The sequence below is a fragment of the Rattus norvegicus genome, chromosome 1, assembly GCF_021556685.1.
Source record: "Rattus norvegicus strain SHRSP/BbbUtx chromosome 1, alternate assembly SHRSP_T2T, whole genome shotgun sequence".
NCBI classification, from domain to species: Eukaryota; Metazoa; Chordata; class Mammalia; order Rodentia; family Muridae; genus Rattus; species Rattus norvegicus.
In genome coordinates, this window is record NC_141534.1 from 182,745,732 (window position 1) to 182,771,814 (window position 26,083).

Genomic DNA, 26,083 nt, shown 5'->3' on the forward strand with positions numbered 1-26,083 from the left:
GTTCAGTGGTGTTGATTCAAGGTGCTGAGAACAAAAGCAATGAGAATGCCCTTGCTGGCATTTCTCCTTTAAAGTCTGTTTGCTTGCTTGCTTGCTTTTCTCTTCAAGCAGATCAAGTGATCATCGAGTGGGAATGCCACACTAAAGCACGTTTCCTACTGAGTTTTGAAATGGGACCTCTGAGAGGGAGCTAGATAGTGACTGAAGCAATACCTTTGTCTGTTTGAGCATTAAACAGCCCATTGCCATACATCTTAGTTAGACGGGATTTCAGAAAAGATGATGTTCTTTTTTCTTTTTTATTTTTTTAAAATTTCTCTCCCAGTTGACTAAAGGGAGACTTGGAAAATGGAGCTCCCTCACTTTCCCCAGCCTTTCGCCAGTGTTAATTAAATAGAAATCACTCGGAATGGGAGGGGTAAACTGGGAGTGATACACTGCTCCTCTCCAACACATTCCTGTAAGCATAGACAAGGTGATCTGTTATAAGAAGGCTCTCAAGCCCAGAGGTCTCACTGATGAAAAATTATAAGGGGCAAAGCAACATAATGTGACAACTGTTCATAGAACAAACACATTTCCAACTACCAATTTCCATATCCATTGTGCTTAAGTAACACATACCATAAAGGAAACTGGCGGAACAGATGGTTTTGACGTTGGGGAACCAATGCAAACCCGTTTTCACATGAATGCGGTACGACTGTGAGAGCCTCCATGGAAGCCAGCTGGCTTCTTACCTACAAAGTCTACTTTCTCCTCAAGTTAGAGAAATTTCCCCAGCATTACAGTATCAGCATATTTTCTCCTTGTGTCAGACACCCTGTCGTCTACAGCGTCAACTGGACAAGTTGCCCAAACTCTAAAAATGGAGCTTGCTGAACCGGCGCTTCTGTCCCGGCCACTTTAAATTAGAAAACTCTTCAGCTGCTCCACTAATGGTTCTGGAAGTTTCATATACTGTCTGGATCTATTTGTATATTAAACCGTTTAAAATAAAGCCCTTTAATACTCCATAATCAGTCGTGTCTCTTGGAACACGACTTTACTGTGAATGCTCCTTCCTGACTCTCCTATTGTCCCGAGGTTCCCGGGAAAGAGGCAACCAAGCGATAATTCAACATTATCACTGGTCCAGTGCACTAATCGCTTAAAGAGCAGAGAAGGCTCCGTGCTCTCTGCCCCTGGCTCCGTCGGCCTCCTGGCCCCAGGCAGGCAAGGCGACCCAGCCACAGCCAGATGTCAGGAGGCATAGTCAGCTCCTCGTGCAGCAGGCGCTCACTCCAGTATGGTTAAGCATCTGCTTCCTCTGCAGGCGAGCAACCTGCTGAACACAATCTGAGCGCTGCGCGGAGGAGGGATGGCCAAGGACACTGTTTTAGCTCCTTTAGGAGACTCATCAAAACTCTGAAACTGCAAGACAGCCCCAGAAACTCTCCAAAGGCTAGAGCTGCACAGAGCAGACACATTGAAAGCATTTTCTCCCAGGAAAGAGAGCTAAGAAGATGGGGTCTTCCTCACAGTAGTTCTCAGGCATCTTAATTCTTTTTCAGCTGGAAGTTTCTTCTAGACAGCTGGAAATTCGAAAAGTATGTAAACTCCTTGGGGTGTGGAGAAGACCACAGTGACTTTGAAAAATGTCCCCTTTATGATTTAATTAAATCTGCCTCCCTTAACTTCCATGTTGCCGTAAGAGGAACGCGCTGTGAAGGAGTTCCTAAGTGCATCCTGCCAGCATTGTGCCTCCTCCTGCACTGCCATCGGTCAGTGAAGTTTAAAGCAAAGGATCCTCACTGAGAAATAAATTCTAGAATACACCCAGCCGCCTACTAGAGTTCCTCCTTGCCACTAGAGAAGAAACCTGGTCCAAGTCACTAAACTCACCTGAGCTTCTGCTTCTTCAAATGTATGGGAACAACATTAAAATAATTTCTTATAAAGGCTAAATATAAATTCTTTTAAATTGGACAGTGGGTGCTATATAAGTATCACAATATTGTGTCAGTGTACAATAGCATGCAGAGATCGATTTCATGCTGTCATTTTTCATACACGTACATCATCACAACTGGCTATTATTTAATGATGCTCATGTCTAGCTTTTCTTTTGCTTTGTATCAGAAAGAAACTCAGGTTTCCTTTGCATTATTGATTTAATACATCAGATACAGTTCTCTGCCAAGAACAGTTTCATTTATACCATTGGCTCTAAGGAAAAGCATCTCCCACACCAAAGTTAACGTCCAGCTCCCATACCCTCACCAAGTTTCATAGTCACACAGAGTCTCATAGAGTGTATACGCCGTTGGAAGTAAAAATTAGCACTCCCTTTGGAAAGTTAAGCACATACTGTGTGCTTCAGTCCATCAGGAGATCTGTGGCTGCTATCAGCAAAATAGGCTGGCTAGTATAAAGCTTTCAGTTTTGAGGATCAGAGAAAGACAAACTGAGTCCGGACAATCAAACAGGTCATGATTTGTAACAATCTGTGGGTGTCTGGATGGGCAGGCAGATGGATGAGGAGACTTCTGCTCCAGCGAGGGATTGGTAGTCCTATGCTCTCCTCTATTTCCTCCTTCTGCCACCAGAATATAAACCTAGTGAAGGCAGGTTCTCTGAGTATCCACTGGTACCTCCTGCTATCTGGATGCTTTTCTCAAACTCAGCCCTGCTGGCACTTTAGGCAGGATGTGCTTCTGTTGCCAATGGCCATCTAAAATATTGCAGCATCTTTAGGACTATATGTCTGGTTATCTCTTCCTACCTGATGCCACAGTAATCTCATTGCTGTCTGTCAATCACAGCAAAGTGTCTCCAGACACTGGCAGTCAAGCCTTCAGGAGAAAACTGGCCGTCAGTTCAAGGCTGCTACCCAGATAGTGGCACACAACAGGCACTGTGTAAACAGTGGGGAACGACTGAATCACTAAATTCCTTATGTTTGGATTTATTTATAAACTTTAAAAAAAGACATTAGTTTTAGAGAAGTTCCAGTATAACTGCAAAATTAAGAAGGCACCGGATTTTCCATCCCTGATATGCATATGGTCTCCCCACCATCAACGTCCCCGTCAGAGGGCAACGGTTACTGAGGATGAGTTGTATCCACTTGTGTGCTCAGCTATAGGCGGGCTGTTCATGCCCACATTCTCTATGTTCTACAAAGCGTGGATTTATGTTCTCAGAGACTTTCGCCAATCCAGAAATCCCATGCCTTGCCTGCTCCTGTTCCTTTTTACCGCAAACCTTGGTAATCACTGTTTTCATAGATACATTTCATTTTTCAACTTGATGAGCATACATCACTTATAAACTCTCTTAAAGGCATATTTTGATATAATTTTAATTACATAATATGTGGGGTTTGTTTGCTTATTTATTTTTAGACAGGGTTCATGTAGCCCTAGCTGGGCTAAAATTTGCTATGTGGACAAGGCTGACCTTGAATTCTTATTCCTGCTAAAGTGCTGGGATTACAGGCCTCTGTGACCAGCTTAATAAGTGTTTTATGTTTAATGGTCATATCCAAGTAATTACTTAAACTTTGATTTTATTGGTCTTTTATGAATTTTATACAATGTTATTACTATATTCACTCTTCCCCCAGCTCCTCCCAGATCTACCCGTTCCCTATCCACTAGTAAGATGAATTTTTGAAATATGTATTATTTAATTATTTAACTTAACTGGATAGGAAAATTAGTAAATAGTTGATAGATAACCCAAAAGTAGACTTTTAAGATGATAAGTGGTGCTGTTTTGAACTGGATTTGAATACAATAGACTGGGCCCTTGTAGGAGGTGAGACAGTTAAACAAAGGATGTGTCTTAAGCAGTTGCTCTACTTACTCGTGTCTTTTACTTCTGATTTCCTTCATGCTTAAAATCTAGAATAGCCAAAGTAAATTGATATGGTTTCAAACAATTATGTAGAGGGTGAAATATTACAAAATTTCCCTGAACTGACAATTGGATGGACTCTCATCAACATGCAGACCAGCAGCACATGAACTTTCCCAGAAGTAAAGTAGAAGGGTAGATCTGTGAGGCTAACCAATTCATGCCACCCCTCATGGGAAGAAGTTTTGCAGTGCAGTTGGGTGATGTCTGTGAGGGAGACATCTGACTGTGTCCAGCTTCTCAGTCTTTTTAGTTAAATATCACTAAGAATGGTCTAGTCTTGATCCGTCTTATCTGTTTCCTGACAGATCAAACTAGCTTATGGCTATCTTGTCTATGTCCTAGCTGTTGACTGTATCCACTCATCCTATCATTGCCAACTAGATGCAAGTCTCTTCTGACACAGGATTTTTCTCTTTCAGACTTTCTACTACATTCTCAGTCAGCTCATGTCTCTAACTCTAGTATAGACATATGCAGACAATACCAATCCAAAATGCTTATGTGTGAGACTATGACAGCAGTGTTATTATGGGAGGAGCTTTCACTGTCTACTTACGTGCAAGGACAACTGTTCCTCAGTATTTGTAGGGGATTTGATCTTACTCCTTCTTGACACCTAAACCTCTGGATGCTTAAGACCCTTATATAAAACAGGCAAGCTCTGCATATCTTTCCATGTCCTTCAGTACATCTCTAGATCTTGTATAAGACCTAATCTAATACACATGCCGTGCAACACTTGCTATACTGTATTATTTAGGGAGTCATGACAAAAAATAACTTGTGTACATTTTTTTAGAGATTCAGTTTTCAAGACATTTTTCTTCCCATGAATGGTTGGATTCATGGTTTGTAGAACCCATAAATAAGGGCTGGCCATTTTTGCATAGTGGGAGATTCTTGACTGTGGAGTGACAGATGGGGCTGGAGGTGAATGACTCTTGGTGTGGATGGGGCACTCTCTACATTAGTAAAGGTTTTGTGCTTCCAGCATACTGTCTTCTACTAAACTATCTCAGGATATAGTCTAATGCCCCAAGAATCAAACAACAAACCAAAGGTAACCGGACCTATGGGAGAAGAGCCAACTTTCTCAACTTTATGGCACTGCCTTAAAACTAAGTGAAAATCAATCATCTTAAAGGAACCCCCCCATTGTTTGATTGGACAAGGATGGTGGATGAATACAAATTTTGACTTTGGCAACTATAATAACCAACCAGATGTCCAAGAATTGGAGAATGCTTCTATAGCTAGCATCTCCCTTTAATTTGCTTATAATTCCTTTAGCTTCTGTCAGGGTTCCTCAAGAGCATATTTTCTTAAAGTGGCATCTGCACATGAAGATTTATGTGCTCCCTATAGACAGAGCATAAGATCAAGTGTTTTAAGAAGAGGTTTCTTTTGTTTTTTTTTTTTGTTTTTGTTTTTTTGTTTTTGTTTTTTTTCTTAAGGTTAGACACGATGGCCATCAAAGACCTAATTCATTTACCCTTGCTCATTTTATTAAATGCAATGCCAAGTAATATTAGGGATTTTACATTGAAAACAGAGAAGGAGGAGAGGGAGACCAAGGGAAAGAAATAAAGAAAAGAACACCCAAATCTAAGTTCAGGGCCTAACAGTGCTGTCAGATGACTCTGAGGAACTTGGTGATGTTGGAAAGGTTGTATTTAGTTGCCAGAATTTGGGAAAATATGATTCATAATCCCATATACTATTCATGACAACCCTGAAATATATATATATATATATATATATATATATATATATATTTTGCTCATTTCACTGTGAAGAGACTGACAAAAGGAGGCATTTGGGAAATGGTGAGAGGCAGAGCTTGGGTCTCATCCCATTAGCTCATGGCACGTGGGATCCAACTGCTGTGGTCCCCTCAAGTTCTTCTACCTCTTGAAAGTCAAGAAAAGAAGCTGAGTGTGGGTGAGGGTTGATTAATAAAAGGCAAACATTGCAGCCCCTTGATTGGAATCCTCAAGACAAGCTTAGAATCAACAAATTCCCTCTTCTCTATGGGATGAGTAGAGTGCTCTGTCAACTCTGTATTAACTCCCAATCCCAGCCAGCAAAGCTAACCTGAATTCGTGCCCTTGCATGAGGCACACTTACAGTTACCACAAAGAAGGCAGGGTCCCAGCAACTAGAGAGCTCCTAAACACAACACATGAAGCTGGAGCTAAAACAGCAAGGGAGTCCCACACGAGTGGGAACAGTTTTCCTTCCCACATGAAGCACTAAATTTGACAATATTGTCTAAACAAAAGATGTGCTCCTTCCACTTTAGCAAAACCTCCAATATGCTCCATCTTTGCAAACTTGCCAAGACCTTTCCTCTAAGCAAAGCGAGTAACCAACAAGTATGGAAATGTAATTCTATTGATTTTTTTAAATGATCATACCCAATTCCTTCATTTAGGCTACTACCTATGCTACCACTATAAGAACCAGCCTGTTAAAATCTGTTCCAACTAAAGCTTGGTGCCTTTGAATGCTCGAAAATCCTTCTCAGGGGCTAATGAAGACAGAAACTCTGCCTGTGACAATATTAAGTTTGTTTCCTCTGGTGATTCAGAGAAGTGAGCAATCTGTCAGCAATGCATTGAGGGAAATTACTTGTCTTGGAGGAATAACTGCTGACAGTCACTTTATCTCAGGGCTGACCCAAACATCTCCCCACTGACAAACAAGTTACTGTCTAGCTTTGAAAAGGCAGCTAGCTGGTTTTAATTTTGATTTCGCTTTCAGAACCGTTTATATAGTACCCACTTCCACCATTTATCGTATTTCTACAGGGGTAGCAGAAGTATTCAGCAGTGTGTAGAGAGGGGCAGGTTTGAATTCATAAACAAGAAAAAAGATGAAGAAATGATAGGCAAAAGAACCATGGGGCTCCCTTCAAGCCTGTGCGTGGCCGAGGCCGCGGAGCGGATTCGACATTAAGACTGGCAGCATTGCCAGGAGCTGCCTGGGTGAGTGAACACATTACCCACACACTTCTGTGGGAATTAATTTTCTTCAATAAAATGATTTTTAAGGATCATATATTTCACAATCTAAACATATGTCACTGTTTCATAAACAAAATAAATGGATTAAAATAATACATTACCAATATGCTGACATGTGGAGATATTTTAATTAGAAATTCTTAAGCTGTGTGGTATTTAACTGCTGGATTTGCTGAAGAGAAGCATGCATCATTTAATAAGAAGGCATGAGGCAGGTGTATCACTTTGCATCTGGTACCAGATTGTGTTAAATATAAGCTACATCTACGAGGCAACATTGCTCCCAATTAAAAACAAAACAAAGCAAAATTACCCTGGATCTATCATTGACAGTAATCAGGTAAAATGAATCAATATACTGAAAATACTTTTAAATACAAAAAATATCCAGAACTCCGGTTTTGAGACAGTATATCTTCAGACAGAATCTAACATCCTATCTATTTAAAGGCCATATTTACATGACTGCCTTATTATTCTGGTCCCCTTTCCTGAATGTTCTTTTTGACTTACTTAAGGACCAGTGCTAACACAGCTACAGAAAGCAAATGGCAAATGGTCCAGAAATGTATACGGCGAGCGCCCCAGAGTAAGTAGCAATATAATATATTGTTTACTGTGGAAAGTGCCCTATGTTCTGGAAAGGTCAAAAGCATTGTAACCTTAGAGTTACAGTTTCCGATTGTTCCCAGGGTTAAATACATTATCAAAATTAATTGTTCAGGCCCCTCAGCCTTCCGTATGTGAGTGTCCATTTCTCCATCTGTTGACCTGTTTAACTGAAAAGAGCACCTCTGGCCTCCTGTCTGCAGATATCGTGCCCTGAGGCAGAGACAACCAGACCTTACGTCAGTACAGTTTTCCCCATCTTCCTTAATTTAAAGACAAACTAGAATATGCTAATGTCAGAAGGGTCATTCCATTTTTAATACCTTTTCTCTCCTTGATGCAAATTTTCAGAATTTAGGCTAGTGTTGCCTCATCGTTGTAGTCATGTGACAGTAGAAATGACAACTTCTGAAGGGAAATCAACAGGTAGAGAAAGCAAAGCTCTGAGCACTATGTTAGTTAAGGGTCAGTATGCTCTAGAGTTCTCCTCCCAGGAAGCTCTCCTTATAAAGAAATCCTGGCACTGTCACAGTTTATCATGACCCCAATTATTGACAAAAACATGACATATTAGCTTGCCAAAGGGAGGAAGAAAGCCACGGCTTACAGAGGTGGTGATATAATCGCAGTAAAGCAAGTTACCATCAAGTTTTCTCTCTAAATATCCTAATATTATCCTAAATATTACTGTCCACCAGTTTAGATACAGGTGTTTACTGTGTTGTTTAAAGATGTCCCAGTAAATATGCCATGCTCAGGCCATAAAATCTGGAAAACCTACCTTTATACAACTGTAAGCAACATCAAAGGTTGTTGACTTGCAGAAAAAAAAATTTTTTTTTTGTGATAGGAAGAACCACACGTCCTCCCATGCAGACATATCTAGCCTATGATGTATGCTCTTCTACATGTAGACAATTGTGAATGTGGACAAAGTATACATGTAGAAAGGAAACCAAGGGAGTGTAGCATTAGCTGACAAGGACAGACAGACAGGCTGCAGGCAAAAAGGACAGTGATCTGTGAGAGAAGATAGAGAGTTAGGGGTTTTCTAGTCTCCACTCTTCTTTTTTTTTATGGATACGTGCATATGGGCAGTAAGTATAAAAACCTAGACAAAGTTTAAATGGCCAATATAACTGTACAGAAGTTTACTGAGATTTGGGGAGTTTGGAAGTGGATTCTTCCATAAACCAGTTACATGATGTTTTTATTTGTGAGTTTATCACAATAAAGATATTTCTTTATAATGAAAATTTTAATTAAATAAATAAAAATTTAAAATTTAGACAAGAGAACATAGTGCAAATAAAAACCCAGGATACTCTCAGAGCAGATAAACTACAAAGCTGTAGAAGCTCTTGCACCGGATGGGGTTGGCACAATTAAAGTGACAGACATGTGGCATCTGCCTAGCTTCTATATCAGCACCCCTGTGACTCTGGGAAACTATGCTACTATGGTTTCTAGAAGCCAGATCTGACATAACAGGCATGTGTGCCTGTGAGGGACGAGATCGGGGAGAAGCATGAGGTAAGATAAGGATTTGGTGGACCCTAGCTGAAGGCAGGAGGGAGGGCAGCACTGGCTATCCCTACAGAGAACCAAAGGCAAAGAGCTTGAGTGGAGGTCACCTGCTTTCCCAGTCTCCTGGGCACTTCATAGCTCCTTGGGCTGGGTGTTTTGAGTGGGTCAGCTTGTTACCTACCATCATACAGCATAGATATAGAGCCCTCTTTAACCCTTTCTGGAATGAGCTGATTTTTACACTGCCCAGGAACATGGTGGCATTTCTACAGCCCATAGAAATGCCTTTGAAAGAAAGCTTTCCTGGCTATGCAGAAGGCAGCAGCATAGTGTGCCAGGCTGTGTCTAGTCATGTCAGAATCTCCTGTCCCCATCAAAGAGCAGGAAGGTGACAGAGGGCACTGCAGCTCTTCAGTTAGCTGCTTCAAGGTGACCTTTTGTCCTGTCTTCCTCCTTAAGTGTGATCAGCATCATTTCCAAGTAGGCAGACTAGAGAGTGGCAGAGGTGATCATGTCCAAAGGTCACGGACAACTGATCTGTCTTCACTGATCGAACCAAAGGGCTGAACATAGATGCATTAGAGTATTTTAGAGGAGTGCAATGGGTAGTTTCCTATCTGGGTTAGAATGTAAAGTTTGGTACTTGGTCCCACCTAGGAAATTAATCTTTAAAAAAAAATCAGTAGCTGGGTTCGGTCCCCAGCTCCGAAAAAAAGAACCAAAAAAAAAAAAAATCAGTAGCTACCACACACACACCGGTATTTGAAATAACCAGAGAGGAATATCAATGATCAATACAGGAAAGGAGTGCAATCAGATCAGACACCGCGGAGAGGACGGCCAGGGTCCTGTTGCAGAGAAGGCCTTCATGTTCTAAAGGGACCACATACACAGAAGGAGAATGATTTTCCACAACGCCGAAAAAAAAAAAGGTTTTCTTGGTGGTTAGACACTTAAAGGACACCTGAGAAACTTAGCTCAGCCAGGCCCAGGCACCCGACTTCAGACTACAAAGACTAAGTTAGGAGACCCAGCTCTGGCAGAGTGAGCAGTCACCCCAAGACCCAGAGTAACAGCTGTGGTGGGCTCTCAGGATCTCTCTAACCCTTAACTATAGAATTCTACAATCAGAATTATAGTTGATCAAGGATACAGGAAGGTCTATGGTCAAATGGAAATTATCTTTCAAGTTTAAGCATTTGTTAAACTTAAAACATGTTAAATGAGAATAGTTAAGAGTGTGGAAAGACAGCTTTGAGGCTCCTCGCAAGAAAAAGGCAGAATAGAACCTAGCTTAAGGCCTTTGCGTTCAGAGACAGGAGAGTGGCTTTAGCATTCACTGTTTGCCACTTTTCATAAGACCTAGAATATGCTGGAACCATCCAGTCCCCCACCCAAAGAAGCATCAAGGGAAGCATTCATACCTCAATCTGTTTGTGGTTGTAAGAGTGGCCACCACCATGTTCATAGGGGTCCAAATTCCTGCCCAAACGGTCACTTATGCCCTTTAGCCTTGGGTTAATTTGTGGGTGAGATACATGACCCTTCTGTTTAATGGCATATTCAGAAAACAAAACAAAACAAAACATACTGTCAGAACTCGTGAAACAGCATGGAACTCAGTGCAGGGTATAGACCACATCAAAGAACGGCACACAGTTCTAGGCCTATGCTCTCTGTTTTACAGAGATGGGTAAGGACTACTGCCTCTAAGTTCAGAAAGTTAGTGCAGTTCCGAGGTAGAGCATGGAGAGCCAAAATAGGGTCACCAATAAAAGGATTTCTTTTAGATCTTCCTCTGCTGTTCAGAGCCCAGTGTTGGGAGTGTGAAAGGCAAATGTCTGGCAAAGAGAAGTAGTAGCTGGTCATCTGCTAGCAAGATGTCCCTGTCCCGGGGGTTCTAGTGGGGACAGCTTCATGCTGACCAGAAGAGGCTTATGACAAAAACTTCCCGGGCATTTCGAAAATTCTTTTCTTTGTGAAGCAATTGAAAATGTATGAAGTGCTGTGGAGGTGTGTATGTGTGGAGGGTGTGTATGTGTGGAGGGTGTATGTGTCAGTGTTGTTTCCTTTCGGTACGATGGAAACATAAAGGGTGACACACCCTTTATGTTCAAATCTTACAGGCAATAGCAACACAAAAATACTGTCTGTCCAGAAGCTCTTCCCCAGGTTCAAAAGGAAAGCTCAGATAAAAACCGTCTTTAAGGAACTTTGAACTGTGTGGAAACAACTTATCATGTATTTTCTAAGTGTTCTAATGCTAAAATTTTTACTCTTTTTGTTTTTACTACTGAAATCTATTCCTATTTAAAGTCAATTCATGGCTCTAACGAGGGTGTTAGACATGTGCAAAGGCCACGCAGAACTGTTCTAAATACCTCATTTTATCGTAAGGAACATACAGTGCAAATAATTTTTCAGTCAGCTTCCAAACATGATTAGCTTGATAAACAAGAGACACTGATCCAGAACTGAATTGGGCACCATTCCTAGACCTTTAACCCTGGCAAGAACAAGGTCACACTACAGACTCAGGAGCAGTGTGTTTATATTTTGCTAAATAATCAAAGTAACTGGGAACAATGGCTTCTTATTCCCTGAGCTGCAAGGAGGAAAAGGCCCAGCATTGTCTCTGGTCTGAAACTGATGGGAAAAGAAGCCTGTCTGTATATCCGTGTATGATGGGAACCCAGACAAAACGTGGATAAAAGGAAATGCTAACACATTCAAACAACTACCACCCTTAAACAAAACTGTTAACTTGCTAAAAGAGAGCACACAGAGCCACAGAATCAAATTGTGACACTGGAGCTCCTTTAAAAATGCCTGGAATTGGTACTTTTCTCTTCCATTTTCAGCATGCTAAGTACAGAAGGTGTTAATTCTCTGGGCTGTGCTTAAAAATTATTTAACATTCGGGCCATTATTTAGAATACAGCTGGATTGCAGGTTTCCACTCAAGCACTGGCCCTGCTCCCACATTCTTGCTTCTTCCTGGTACTTACCTGAAGCTGTAAAGGGCTGAGTCCAGAAGCAGCAGCAGCTGCCATTGTTGACGGAATGAACTGTACGGGGTAGTTATCACCTGTCGAAAAGAACAATGCACACAGGTTTAGACAATGCACAGGGAATCGCGGCAGACAAGTATAAACACGGTCCTTGGATCCCCTGAGCTTTACAACGTTGCCCTAAGCCCAAACATCTGCAGAAACAAAAGGCTTGGTTGGGCACAGGCTTGCGCTGCCGCCTTGGAACTTTTTGTTAACAGATAGCTGGTAGGCAAACTGGCAAAACATGAATGTGATGTTGAAAAAATTAAATGTGCAATTCAAGCATGTTCGCTCCACTACAAATCTTGTAATACATCATTTTTTTAAGAGTACAAAAAAATTAAAGCCAGGCTGATGCTCGGCACACTGTGAAAGGAGGCTTTTCTCTTGGAGAAGCAGAAAGTTTGGACTTGGTAGGTAAAATGGAGACTTAGAGTCAAAAAACAAACAAAAAAGATGTTTACTAATGATAAGCCATAATGCAAAATTTTATTTTATAGAAAATAAACAAAACAATAAGAAAAATATCCCCTTTAATTTGGCCAATCTTACCTGTTGGTACTCAGAAATGCTGAAAAGGACAGGGAAAATCTGTCTTTTGGTTTGACCTGTGGTACTAAGTAGTGGAGCCTGGTGCAGAGTCACACACACGGCATATGATTGAAGCATTTTGGTGATGATCATTAAATAACTTCACATTCGGCATGGGCTGCCTGCACTGGAAGGCTGGGAATGTTCTTTATGCTATACAGTACGGTGCTTCGAGCCCAGCCAACACATACCTGTGTTGAAACCGTCTGTGACCTGAGAACACAGACCATGGCCAGACGCCCATAGAGCCAAGAGAAATGGATGAAGGACAGACTGGAGTGGTGGTAGGTGAACTAAAAATTAATATTTGTGGGTGAATCACACAGTATCGGTGATTTAATGTAGCAGCGTGCTGGCTCCAGCTACTTATTTAAAGTCAGTGTTATGTACTATCTCTAGGCTATATTTTAATAGGCTGCTCCCCCACATATTTTTGACATTTATAATAATCATGCTGTTTTGCATGAACTTTCCTACACTGAACACTGAATGTAATAATGAAGAGACATTGCAGGAAGAGTTCCAGGCACTAGTGTTGTCAAATCAAAAGCAGGAGAACCTCTTGTTTCCTGTCTGCATAGATGCTAATACTCTCAGCATGCCTGGTACCCCTAGCTCCTTGCAGCTCATCCCTGCTCACCATGTAAAGTGCTACTCAGCTGGCCCAATGTAAATGTTAAGTTGCTTTCACTTTTAACAAATTGTTAGCTTCTGATCTGCACGGTCTCTTTGCATCATATCCATAATACCTCATCAGACCATTGAGCACAGTGTGCGCCTGTACACAGTCCAGTAACAATTGGCTTCTGATTGCAAACGGAGCGCTGCTACAATGCACTTGCTAAGGCCATATTGTGCCGGTCTCCTATGGAGTAATGTTCAAAATATCTGATCTCGTTTTTCCCCTTCCATGAGGTTGATTTTCGTCTGCCCTACTCTCGGAGCTTTTTGGAAAAGATAACTAGGCAAAATTATTTTTATAGTAAATGACTATCACTTTATGCTTAAATAAGTCTACTGATCTTCTTGATATTTAAACTAAATTATCTGAAGAAAAAATATCTTGATCTAAGTCAAATGGTAATTTTTTGGTGGATATCTTATCAGCTTTTTAAAAAACCCACAAATGATACTGAATTAATGATGTTTCAAAAATAGAGGGAAAAAATAACCATTCCACCCATCAGCACAGACCTCCTCCCCAAACATTTTAAAGCTGTTCTTTCTTTAAATGTCATGCATTATTCATGCAACTCCACGCACAGCCCCCTCCCTGGAAGTTTAATACCAGTGGCTTTATTTGTACTAAAACATTTTTCATGTCAAACATATTTTAAAAAATCAAACTCTGAAAGAATTCCCCAGGGCACTCCTTCTCCATAGCTGTCATGCCACTGTGCCGTGAAATAGTCGGCTTTTTACATGGTTTCTGGCTTGCCAGTTAATTTATGACTGTCTCTACCACACCCTTAGTACTCTCCAGCTCACCTGCTGGCTACAAACAGCTTTCTTTCCACTGTTGACAAGCATAGTTTCAAAATATTTTTAACCTTTCTGCGGGTTTGAATCTGCATATCTGAATAGATCTTCAGAAAGCTATTTCTCCAGAACCCATCATTGTATCAGTACTAAAAGTCAAAATGAATACATTAGAGCAATGGAGTATGTCACTGAGGATGGTGAAAAGAGGGAGGGGAGCACAAAGTGGGGAAATGTACTAGGGAGAGGGCTTTTAGGGCACTGTGAGCTTAGTTCGTGATAACAAAGTTACACGTTTCCTTTTACCCACTCTATTTTTCTTTAGTAACAGTTGATCAAGAAAAGTTTGCAGTGTCTGACTTGGCAGGGAATCAGCCAACATGTTGCAGCAATCTTTTTCAAATTTGTCTCTGGATGTGAAATGTTTGCGTGAGGACCATTCTTTTTAAATTTGTACAAAGGAAGAGGCAGCCTGTTGAAACAGGTTCAACTTAGGCATGACTGTAATCTGGCCCTTGTTACCTCAAGTCTAACCAGTCAGTCCCCAAATACCAATCCAAGAAGCAATGGTCATCCTACAAGCCCATCTTCCAATGGTCTAGCTATCATTGCAGAGCAAACGCAAAACAGAATTGAGACCCATGTAAATGTGGCCAACACTGGCTTCATTCATCAAAACAGACAATGTTCCTCTGGCACCCCCTCTCCATCAAGAATCCCAAATCAGAGAGAAAGGGGAGGGGGAGTAAATTCTAAAATTTCCAGAGATATTCAGATTTGAAATCTTCATACTCTTAATCACTAGATGAAGAGAACTTATTCCAAGAACCTAGAATACACCAGGCACCTCCTAGATATTCCTCGTGGGTACATTTCATATGTAAATCCTACTTTCTAAAAAAGAATCATTTAAAAATCAGAAAAACACAGTCTTAAGAGTAAGATTTTGTCCATCTATTTTCATTCCTTAGAGAGGCAAGACATTGGGAGATTCATAGATCCTAAAATTGTTAATTATAGATATTAATACACTATAAAAGTTGTTTTGAGACTTGGGAGTAGTAAAAGAGAAGAAGAAAATCAGAATTAAAAATAAGGACTCAGATTCTTCAGTAACTATATCAAGATGGGAATAAAGTCCCTACTGCAATCCTACCCTCCAACACAGAGAACAGTATTTTACATATCCCTAACCTCACAAATTTTTGCGGTGGCATCAGTAGAAGTTGACAAACCTATGGAGTATACTTTCATGACCTATGACTGTTCTTGTCACTATACAAAAGTTACTAATATAGACTTAGTTGTGTCACTTTTACACATAATCTCTTGGTCCTCTGAGAAGACATAGGGGGTCTAGACTTATCCCTGTGTATTGCTACATTGTTCAAAGGTTTTTAAGGTAACATGATATGTTTAAAACTAACACAATTTGTTTAGGGTACAAAAATTAGAAAACATACATTGCTGAGACCAGCATGTCCTCATTTCTCCTGCTAATATTCTCTTCTAGTCATCAAATACTATTACAGGTGAAAATACTTTTAGCTTAGTTTTATTTATATAACTATCACATAGATTGTTCTACGTGCCTTTTAAAAAACCTAAGAATCATGGGACATATTTATCCCTTCAATTATTTGGTGGCTGCATCTTAGGCCCTTAGCCAATCATCTGAAAACCAGGGCATTTCCATGATGGCAATTACGTGAGTGAATATGAATAAACAGATACAAACCATCTCCATAAGAAATCAACTCAGATGACAACTCAACGCTCATGTCTAACTACAGCTCATCTGTGACAGAATCTCTACATGTGAGAAAACACAGGAAATAAACCTCAGTGTTCATGACACAGGCTGCTTTACACAGATGAGTATATCTTCTTTCTGAACCTCAGCACTCACACTGAAAGCAGAGGCAATTGAGGGAGCACCATGGAAATGCATTCATTCTAGATATGTGGATTCAAGTAACCAGTGTTCCCGTGTTGATGACACAGCGCTACTCTGAAATATTCTGGAAGACAGCAATGACTGGCTTTGTAAGATGTTCGGATAAGCGCACATGCAAAATTACTTTTTAAACAAAAAATTTGGAGTTCCTTAAGATCATACCCATTTAGGCTATGTCCCAAGAGCAGGAAATATCCATTCAGAGAACTTTCAGACTGATTGTGGATGCCATCATTTTTGAGATGTAAAGTCTTAGAAAACTTAATTAACACTAAAACTTTCAGTTTATTGTTTTCATTTAATAAATAGAATACCACTTATTCCCACTTATATCTTAGAGTTGATGTAAAAATTAATGAGATTACTCACACACATGGGGTTATCTTGGCAAACAAATGGTATGCAATAAAAGAAACATCAGATAACAACTGCAAGCAATGTATGCAGCCAATTACACAACTCAGAAGAAACAGAAAACACAGAAACTACCTAACTAGAGTGCAAATAGAGAATCTCAACAGGCCCATAACAAATAGAGAGCTTGAATTCATAATCAAAGCTCCCAACAAAGAAATTATCGCACTAGAAGGTTCCCCGGCACTCTGTCAAACACTGGGCAGAGATGCACACGATCCTTCACATGCTCTTCCAAAGCATAGGGGTAGAAGTTTCTCCTATATTCTCTGGGGCCCCAAATACCTTGATGACAGATAAGTATTTCATAGGAAATGAAAACTGAAAATCAATATCCTTTATGAATGTAAACAAAATCTTTTTAAGAAAACAAGCAAATTGCATCTAACAGAATATTGAAAGCAGTATTTGCCATAGCAAGTACGATTTATGCAAGAAATTATAAGGTGGCTTCATCTAAGCAAATCAATGAAATGCATTACAATAATAGAACAAGGGTGCGTGTGTGTGTGTGTGTGTGTGTGTGTGTGTGTGTGTGTATACAAGTGAGTCTTGAATGATCACCTCAAAATTATACACAAAACATTCAACCTTTCTATGATAACTCTTAGAACTACGAGTAAAAGAGAAACTCATAACAACCAAAAGTTTATGATTCCCAGATAAAAATATCAATAGCAAAAACTGATAAGCTTTGCCTCGAACACCAAGAATAAGACAACTCTCCACTGTTCTGAAAGCTCCATCCCGTACCACTACAGAAGAAAAATATGGAGAACATCCAAACTGGTAAGAAAAGTAAACAAAAATCATCTATTTTAGAGTACACACACACACACACACACACACACACACGCATGCACGCACGCACGCAGACAGACAGACAGAGACATACATATTAGGATTAACACACAAAAGCTCAATTCAGTTATTTGTGCCAGGAGTAAATATAAATAAACCAGAAGGAAATGAAGAAAGTCTATTTATAATACAGTCTAAAAGAATTTAACACGTGGGTATAAATCTAAGCAAAGAGATGGGAACAGTTACACCCTGGAACTATAAAACACAGTTGAAATAAATAATGAAGGCATAAAATTACCTAAGTGTCCACCAACTTAAAAAATGGGAAAAAGGTGGGATACACACAATGGAACACTATTTCACCAAGTGTGTCACCTGTGATGACATGCGTGAAACTGGCTGACATTGTGTTAAGTGAAATAAACCAAGGCACAGAAGGACTTGTATGGCATGCACCTGTTCATCTGTGCAAAAGTCAGTTGATCATAGAAATGGAAAGTAGAATAGCAGTTGCCAGAGGTTCAGGGAAACGTGATGGGGAGAAAGCATGAGAGGATAGTGTGATCAATAGGCACTGAGGTACGGTTAGGGGAATGAGTCCCACTGCACTGCATGATGAGTACGGGTTGTGATAATGGAATGTTACATGTTTCAGAAAGGAAGAAAAGATTTTCAGTGTCTTGGCATTTCTAAAACATTACACATGCTAGAGAAGACTGGCTGGCTTTCCTTGCCTGAACATTGTAAAATCCATCCATGTATCAAAACACGCTGTGAGGGACAACATACATACATACAATCTCCATTTGTCAGTGGATATTTTTTAAATCAATAAGAAGACAGAAATATACAGAAGTATCTGTATTGACAAGAAGATAACATTATTAAGATGTCAATACTATTCAGAGAAATAGACATATGTAAAGAATCCCTGTTAGTCCTTTTACACAACAAAGAAAACACTTCTTGGGCCTATATGGAGCTACAGGTGCCCCTCAAAACTTCAATGATCTTTCAAAGGGTGAGTAAAGCAGAAGATTAGCACCTCAACATTTGCTAGAAACCAACAGTTGCCAACACAGTATGGCACTGACATAGAGATAGGCTGGCCAGCACAGCAGAATGGACAGCTGGGGGATAAACCCTCACACATACATTTGATTTGTTTTTGAAGAGGTGCCACAGCTATTAAAAAGAAGAGGATGGCCTTTTCAATAAATGGTGTGAGAAAAACTGGATGACCACTGGTAAAAGAGATGGACACCCAATTTGTTTATCTTGTGAGCGCCTTTCTCTGACATGGCAGCAGTACAGTAAGTTCTCGGCACTAGCGTGTGATAAGGAATATCTGTAAGTCCAGGTACAAGCATGCATCCTGCTCTTAGAATATCTGAGGAAAGTCAAGGGTTCTGGTCACACGTGATGGTGTTAACTCCCAACTCCATGGGACAGTGGTCAGCTGCCTCATCTATGGAATGCAGGGGAGAGGAGACATGATTTTGTTTTTCAGGTACCTCAGTCTTACAATGTGAGCGAGCAGAATAGCTAATGTCTGGGCTTATGCTCACGGCCCCACTGGATCCCTATCTAGAAAGATGTCTCTAATGATAGGATGAACAGAGGAATAAAGATGGAGGGATATTTACTAACTCTAGGAGTAGTTAGTAAAGCTACTTCTAGAGAAGCTAGTCTGAGAGATGCTGCCTATAGGCCTGCACTGCACTCCTCAGCTACTTGGAGGTGGGAGATCTTGTGTGGTGTGCACCATAGCTGGCATGCTATTATTTCCAGAGATACAGGTCAGATCACCTGGAGGGGAATTATGACTCAGAGCCCTAAATATGTTTACGACACTACTCTAACATAGGATCCAAAATGGCTAACTTCAGCAAGCAGTGAGTGCCACCCCACAATGGTCCTTACTTCTGGCGGTCAGGACAGTTGTTCGACTAGCTAAATTAGTTTTCTTGGCTCACAGACACCAAAATATGGCTGTTCTTGGAAAGGTGAAGGAAGCAAAAAGAGAGGAGTTTATGTTCTATTTCATAAAGACCAGAGAGGTACGTGTTCCTCCTTTCACTTAGGGGGTCCAGGTATGAATGTGTGTGATTTCAGGCCTGTGTTTCTCTCTCCAAATACAGTAGTTGCTCATGTACATTTCAAGTGAAGCGACCATGATTTAGTTTGGAGCAAAATGTTTGCTTGTCCAGACTCAGTCCAATACTCTTCCCCCAACTCCTGTAATGACAAAAGGCTACACTGTATAGTTGCATAAATCCACAAGTTCTCAACTCATAGCTTAAGTATGCATACTTTTAACCCATTGCAAACATAATTTTTATCTATAATAAAGCTTAGATTAGCCTAAGTACTAAAGGATTTAAAATTTAGATTAAATTATTTTGTATATAAGTTTGGGGTTAATAGAAAATACCTTGAGAAAATAGCTTGTAATTGAGAGTTTTCCTACGAATTTAGCCCCACTGAGCTGCTCTTAACAGTTTTAGTCAAACACAGCTCTGCTATCCAAGAACACAACTTTGAAAATCACTAAATCATGCACAAAGTTGTTCCTGTCCATACCTGCTCACCTACATGGTACAACCTCATCAGTACCTTTGGGGGAGAAACAGCTTTACTTCACTGAACACATAGCCAGATCTACCCCCATGAGAAATGATGCCATTGCTGTAATAACACTAGGCAACATAATAAGAAAACTACAATAGCAAAGAACAAAGCTTATGTGTGGTTTTGAGCTGGAGAGAGTATTAGTGGTAAGAATACTAAACCAACAGATAATATCTGTATAGTTTACTGAAAGGTTCCCAAGGCAGGGTCAGATGAATGAAGAATATTACTGAATGCTGGTGCCAGCTCAGAATCAGATGAAACAATTAGCTTAGTTTAAATCATGTTCAAAATGGAGCTGCCATGAAGAACCAGGTCAGCGTGAGAACACTGATGAGCACATGATCCCTAATACTGAACTCAAATAGGGAGGGGTAACTTCCAGAACCCTCCCAGGAATACAGATCCAGGACCCCTAGTTTAAAATGTGGAAACCAGTACTACCTCAGATTTTAGAATATTTGCATAGATTTACCAATGAAGAAAAATGATATAAAATGTTTTAAAAGCCAGAACTTTTCAATGTCATCATGACACCCGCTACTTCTGATTTCAGAGTACTTTTTTCACCCTTGACTCATTTGTGTCTGAGGACTTTTAAATCAGCCATCAACAGAACCCCTCCTTAGAACCAGTATCTCTTGGATCATCTGAGTCTCCCCCAGATTCCTCTCTCACAGGGAACTGAATTCCCTAGAAACACAGAGAGGCATCTATGGTCAGAAGTAGTTACAACTCTAAGTTTGCTTCTGGGCTGTTTCATCAGTTTCCTTAGAATCTCAGTGAGGTGGTTTATATCTGTGGCTTAAGCATATTAAAATGGCTTTGTTCGTGTTCTAAGTCACACATACAAAGAAACTGCTGCCCTCATACTGGCTGTGCCCTGACTAGGTGGTTCCTATAATCGGGCTAATATGTTAAAAAGAACTTGACACAGGAATTATTAATGAGCAGAACAAGGTCACTACCTCTGAGCTAGGGTCACTTACAAAGAACGCACAAATGAAATCGAGGTCGGCTTCTGTGTACTTGGCTATTTTCTTACATTGGATTCCTTTGGCAACCTATCTTTAAACATTTAAAGCCATGTTTACAAGGAGGCTCTGAAAGAGCTTCAAACCATTATACCCCTAATTGAATTCCCCAGGAGTCCAGTAAACTCAGAGGAAAAAAGAAAAATCATAACATTTGCTAAATCATCTCAAAGCACATTTCACTACAAGGTTATATGATCTGCTTTTTTTTTAATTCAAGGATGAATGAAGAATATTATTGAATGCTTCATTATTTAGACCAAAATAAAAAAGAACTTTACCCACTAGTGGTGAAATAATTAAATCAGCAGTTTTAACTTTTTTCCCAAAGGAAAATTTCAAAAACAAAACAACAACAACAAAATGAAAACAAAATCCAACAGAACCCAACAGCAGCGTTTTCTACTGTCTGTGACCCGTTTCCCAGTGTGACAGCTCAAGTGGGACAAAAGACCTGTGGGCAACCTAAGCTGGTTAAGGGAGGGAGAGAGGGGTGAAACCATGCGGGCCTGCATATGTGAGTTCGGAATAAACTCTAATGAGAGAAGAGAGAAGTAAAGGTTCTAGAGACCGATTAGTTCTGACAGTGCCCCAGCTCTGGTTTTACTTTGCAATAGGCTTTTATAGTGTTTTGATCCATAGCTCCCTTGTCTGTGCCTGTGTTTGTTGTGACTACTAAGCAAAAACATGTGGGCCTGAGCATTTCCAAAAACTCTACCGAGGCTCTCCACTTACCTGGCTTGTATGTTATTCCAGGGGGGAAGAGGAATCCCTGTTGGGCGGCAGCAGCTGCTGCCAAGGTCCGCTGGTCATGTGGAAAAATTGGGATCATGAGCGGAGGCATGTGCCCCTGAACCTGCTAAACAGAAGAGAGCCTGTGGTCAGACAGGGAGCAGATGTTACCAAGAAGCATTTGTCTTCCATTGCTGGAGCTGCTCTGGTGCCCACACGGCCGCCCACCTCAAACCTCTCTCCAGAGCTGAAGCTGAGAATACTCAGGCAAACTCCACCTAGCCAGTCTTCTTAGATGCTATGAGCACACCAATGCCACCGTCTCACCTCACTGGCCTGACCACATCCCTGCTTTCACCTCAAGGTGGTCAGTGGCCTTCTCTCTTGACTTGTTTTTCTCGCCTTCTTTGTTAAAAGAAAGAACAGGAAAACTAAATGCTCTGCTTTTCTCTTGCCCTGTAGGTGAGAGGTTCTGCCCTTTCCCCTGCACTGCATTCTTAAGCTTCATTGTGAAAACAGTATTTAGTATCCTTGGCCAGAAAGTAATGTCTAATTGTTATATATTCCAGAAGCTGTGTGTCTCCCTCGTCGAGGAGCTTCTTCTGAAGCCTCACTGCATTATATTAAACACATAGCGCTTCAGATTTAAGGCTACTATATCTTGGCGCCCAATTAAACTAATATCCTTTGCCATACACACCTCGATGTAACATATAAATTGCTTGTCAGCTTTATGCACTGCCATGTAGCTCAGTAATTATGGAGTTGTATCCACTGAGCAACTCATAATAAATCCTACTATATCAGATTTCATTTGACCTCAATAAACGTATCAAAGACCACAAAAATGCAAAAGAGGAAAATATTCACTCTACATCAGTATTTGTACTCCATATAAAGGAAATCAGTGCTATGACAGAATCATGCTCCTGAAAATCACATTTTAATTCCTTACCTCCTTTCTTTACTCTAGCAAGCTACCCTGGTTCCAGCATAGCAGGGAGGCTTTGTCCTGGCATGATTCCATAGGCTGAGCTATGGGATTTTCCTCATTTAAAGATCTGAACAGAGATGTGTCAGAAGGCACAGTCTTTGGTTTACACAAATCTATGGCTTTCGGTGGCACAAAATGAGTCCACTATACACTTAACTAAACATTAAGATAGAAATGTTTTCCAGCAATTCTACAAACTCCAAATGCTCCCTCTGTCTAAACTCCTAAATCTCTGCCTTAGACAAAATTCCATATATGAGCTGATGACCCTGTCTACATGGTACCAGCTTACTTTCTCCTGTCCCTGTCCCTTCACAGCCAGGGACATTGTGCAAATGCTTCTGTGTGAGTCTGAGAGGTTTCATTTGCCAACAGTCTTTCTCAGGGGAATGCCCTAAGATGTGGGTTAATAAAGGGCAAGCAAAAAATAAACACTTTACAGTATTTTTCTGAATTCATTTCTCAGGAAAATCAACTTATAATAAAAAGGTCTTTGTGCAATTACTACCTTGCCAGTGGGGCGTGAAAGAAACTAGCTTTGAGCAGCTATTTTTTCTATTTTAGCTGAGGTAAGCCCAAGCTTTGTACATGGGAGAGCAAACGTTGCCTGGTGAAATTGGAACAGAGCCTCTAGTGCCCATGCCTCACTTTCAGCCTGGGGGAAAAGTACCAGGTTTGCTGTTCGTCCCCAGTTTGCTGTGACTCTGTACAAATGTGAGATGTTCAAGATGACAGTGGCAACTTCCATACCAGAAAACAAAACAAAATGTCCTTATGAGTGACAGCTGCTCATCAAAGGACATCCCTTCATGTCCCTACAGAAATGTGGTCCTAGCATGGGCCTGGAGCACCATCTATGTCTTACCCTAAAGAGGAGGCAACTAGGAAGAATGAGGAAGGAGTCAGCATGTTTATTCTCTCCGCCCCCATGTCTGTCTGTCTGTCTGTCTGTCTGTCTGTCTGTCTGTCTTTCTCTTTCCTCCCTTCATCTGACAATGCACTAAGTTGCTCCTATGTGTTAGGGATATGAGAAGCAGCTGAAGAAATCACTGCTACAGAGAGAGAGAGAGAGAGAGAGAGAGAGAGAGAGGAGAACATGCTGTGTGCCATGTAAAATTGATGCTGCTGAGACTATTACAGGGACAGAGTAAGTCTCAAGAGAAAAGGCTTTTAGGGAAGCTTTGTACAAAGATGAATTTTCTCGTTTCCTTATGCAATAGTGGCTCTGAGATGGCACAGCACCTTTCCCTAAAGGTGCTGTATGTTTACTTCTACATAAATGTGTGTGTGTGTGTGTGTGTGTGTGTGTGTGTGTGTGTGTGTGTGTGTACATATACGAAACATACGGAGCCATTCCAACTTAGCGATTCTATGATTGCTTAAAAAGCTACCATTAAGAAGACTGTGTCAACAGAGAGCCACAATGGAACATCTACATCATTCTACCTCCCCAAGCCCAAGGACCATCACAGAAGAGAGAGCAGAAAGATTCTAAAAGCAGAGAGAATGGGAGAAAAACAGTATCTTCAGGATGTGACAAGAACACTGTACTCATGAACTCGTGACAGCTATGGCTGCTGCACAAGATGAAGCCAGTCAACATTCTAGCATGGAGGAGAGGGAGTTTATGAGCTATGGACAACTGATGCCTTCTGAGGTACAGAGAGTCATCTTTTTTTTTTTTTTTCGGAGCTGGGGACCGAACCCAGGGCCTTGTGTTTGCTAGGCAAGCGCTCTACCACTGAGCTAAATCCCCAACCCCGAGAGTCATCTTTTTAAGAATATGACGCCATGTAGGTTTACCATACTCTAGTTGATGGTCCTACAGCCTGGAGAATATGGACATTGAAATAGTATTAGATGGGTCTGTTAAAAGTGATGGAGTGTGTGCAGGCCGGAGAAGCATCTCGGCAGTAAGAGTACTTGATGCTCTTGGAGTAAAAGGGTTAGTTCCCAGCACCCACATTGTGGCTTGCAACAACAATCTGTTACCACAATTCCAGGGGGACCCAATGCCCTCTTCTAGCCTTAATGGGCACCAGGCATGCTTGTGGTACACATACACATGTTCAGGCAAAATTTTCATATAAATAAAATAAAAACAAATGAATTGTCTTTTAAAACAAAAAGAAGAAGAAGACATGAAGAGGATATAGAGAGGTAGGGATAGAAAAGAGCAAGGGTGAACATGATAAAAAGTCACTGTGTTGGAAGAATTAAAAAAAAACACTTTTTAAAGAACATAATGTGACTTTAGTAATAATTCCATTTTGTCTTTACTGAGAACTGGCAGAGACTCCATTAGTGAATAAGCCCAAATTCAAGACTCTGTCCCCAGCACTTCCTGAGCCATCTGCTCTTCAAAACCTTAGCCCTGGGGACCCTGTCTGTCAACATTTGCAAACACTGACTGGGTGCCTCGCACAGGCACAGTGAGGATAGGAGAACCAAGGCCAAGCCTGAGCCCATTCTTTAACCTAACAATTGTATTATATTATAGTCAACATTGGCTCTTTGGGTGTTGTTGTTTTGTTTTGTTTTGTATGTTTGGTAATAGAAAAATATCAAATTATGGTTAAGCAGAAGACAGTAGATCTTATCCATAACTCTACTTCAAGAAGAAAAACATGAGCTAACTGGATCATTCAGTTGAGACAACAGAAGTTTGTCATGCATTTAGCAGACACTGAGCTTCACCTGTGTGTAGTAACAATTTTGTAATTTGTGGTTTCTTTAAAAACACAGAAATATAAAAAATGTTTTTTGTTTTAATTTCAAGCATGGGATACAGGGCTGCTTCAGACTGTTCACAGCAGCTGACTGTGATTTGCCTTGTGCTCTAGCAGAGGCATGATTTTGCCAATGGCAGATAGTTTCTGAGACTGTGTGATATTTGAAATTCTGGGCATTTTTCAGAGTGTATATAAACGCAGGGCCCTAAGGGGCATGGTGGGTTGTTGCTAGTTGGTTGTTTGCCCATTGTTGGTCATGGTTTATTAATTAGTCATGTGCAAAGAAGAAACAAGAACAAGAAGAAATTAGATAAACTGATGGCAAAGATCAAATTTGCCCCAAGGAACTCGACACCCCTTAATGAGCAGAAAATGTGATAATACCACCTTGTTTTCTGACTTTATTCAGAGATCTCTTTCCTCTTTATCTTTTTGTTTTTCTCTCTCCCTTATCTAGTTTTAGGGGATTGGAAGAGTTGGGGGAAAAGGATGGAAGAAAGAAGAACCCATAAAGTAGCAAAGATAAGCTACACCTGTGTAATCCAGTACAAGTTTCTAGAAAAACATGAAAGGGGAGATGTAGGATTCATTACAAGG

General features: G+C 40.6%; 2 protein-coding genes across 78 annotated transcripts in view; one reads left to right on the forward strand and one right to left on the reverse strand.

Annotated features, from left to right (window-relative positions):
* Positions 1-26,083, reverse strand: part of Sox6 (SRY-box transcription factor 6) — a 608,765-nt gene that overhangs the window by 98,397 nt on the left and 484,285 nt on the right. For 17 of the 50 annotated variants that reach the window (XM_087657920.1, XM_087657862.1, XM_087657881.1 and 14 more), the window contains 2 exons: positions 21,764-21,884; positions 12,074-12,153 (listed from right to left, as the gene is read on the reverse strand). In XM_087657920.1, the coding sequence (XP_087514046.1) occupies positions 12,074-12,153; positions 21,764-21,884 (201 nt within the window). 50 annotated transcript variants of the gene reach the window in all.
* The window catches only part of LOC147996940 (uncharacterized), a 74,340-nt gene that overhangs the window by 16,549 nt on the left and 31,708 nt on the right, over positions 1-26,083 (forward strand). For 5 of the 28 annotated variants that reach the window (XR_015652374.1, XR_015652382.1, XR_015652385.1 and 2 more), the window contains 4 exons: positions 6,714-6,890; positions 21,785-22,127; positions 24,142-24,411; positions 25,944-26,082. Coding sequence is in view for 2 of the 28 variants with exons in the window: in XM_087607475.1 (XP_087463601.1) it covers positions 6,714-6,861 (148 nt within the window). In the remaining 26 variants the exon portion in view is untranslated. Of the gene's footprint in view, positions 1-6,713; positions 6,891-8,918; positions 9,072-17,221; positions 17,349-19,341; positions 19,424-21,784; positions 24,412-25,943; position 26,083 lie in introns of those variants that run through there. The other 23 variants (XR_015652379.1, XR_015652388.1, XR_015652386.1 and 20 more) reach the window with 16 other exon arrangements.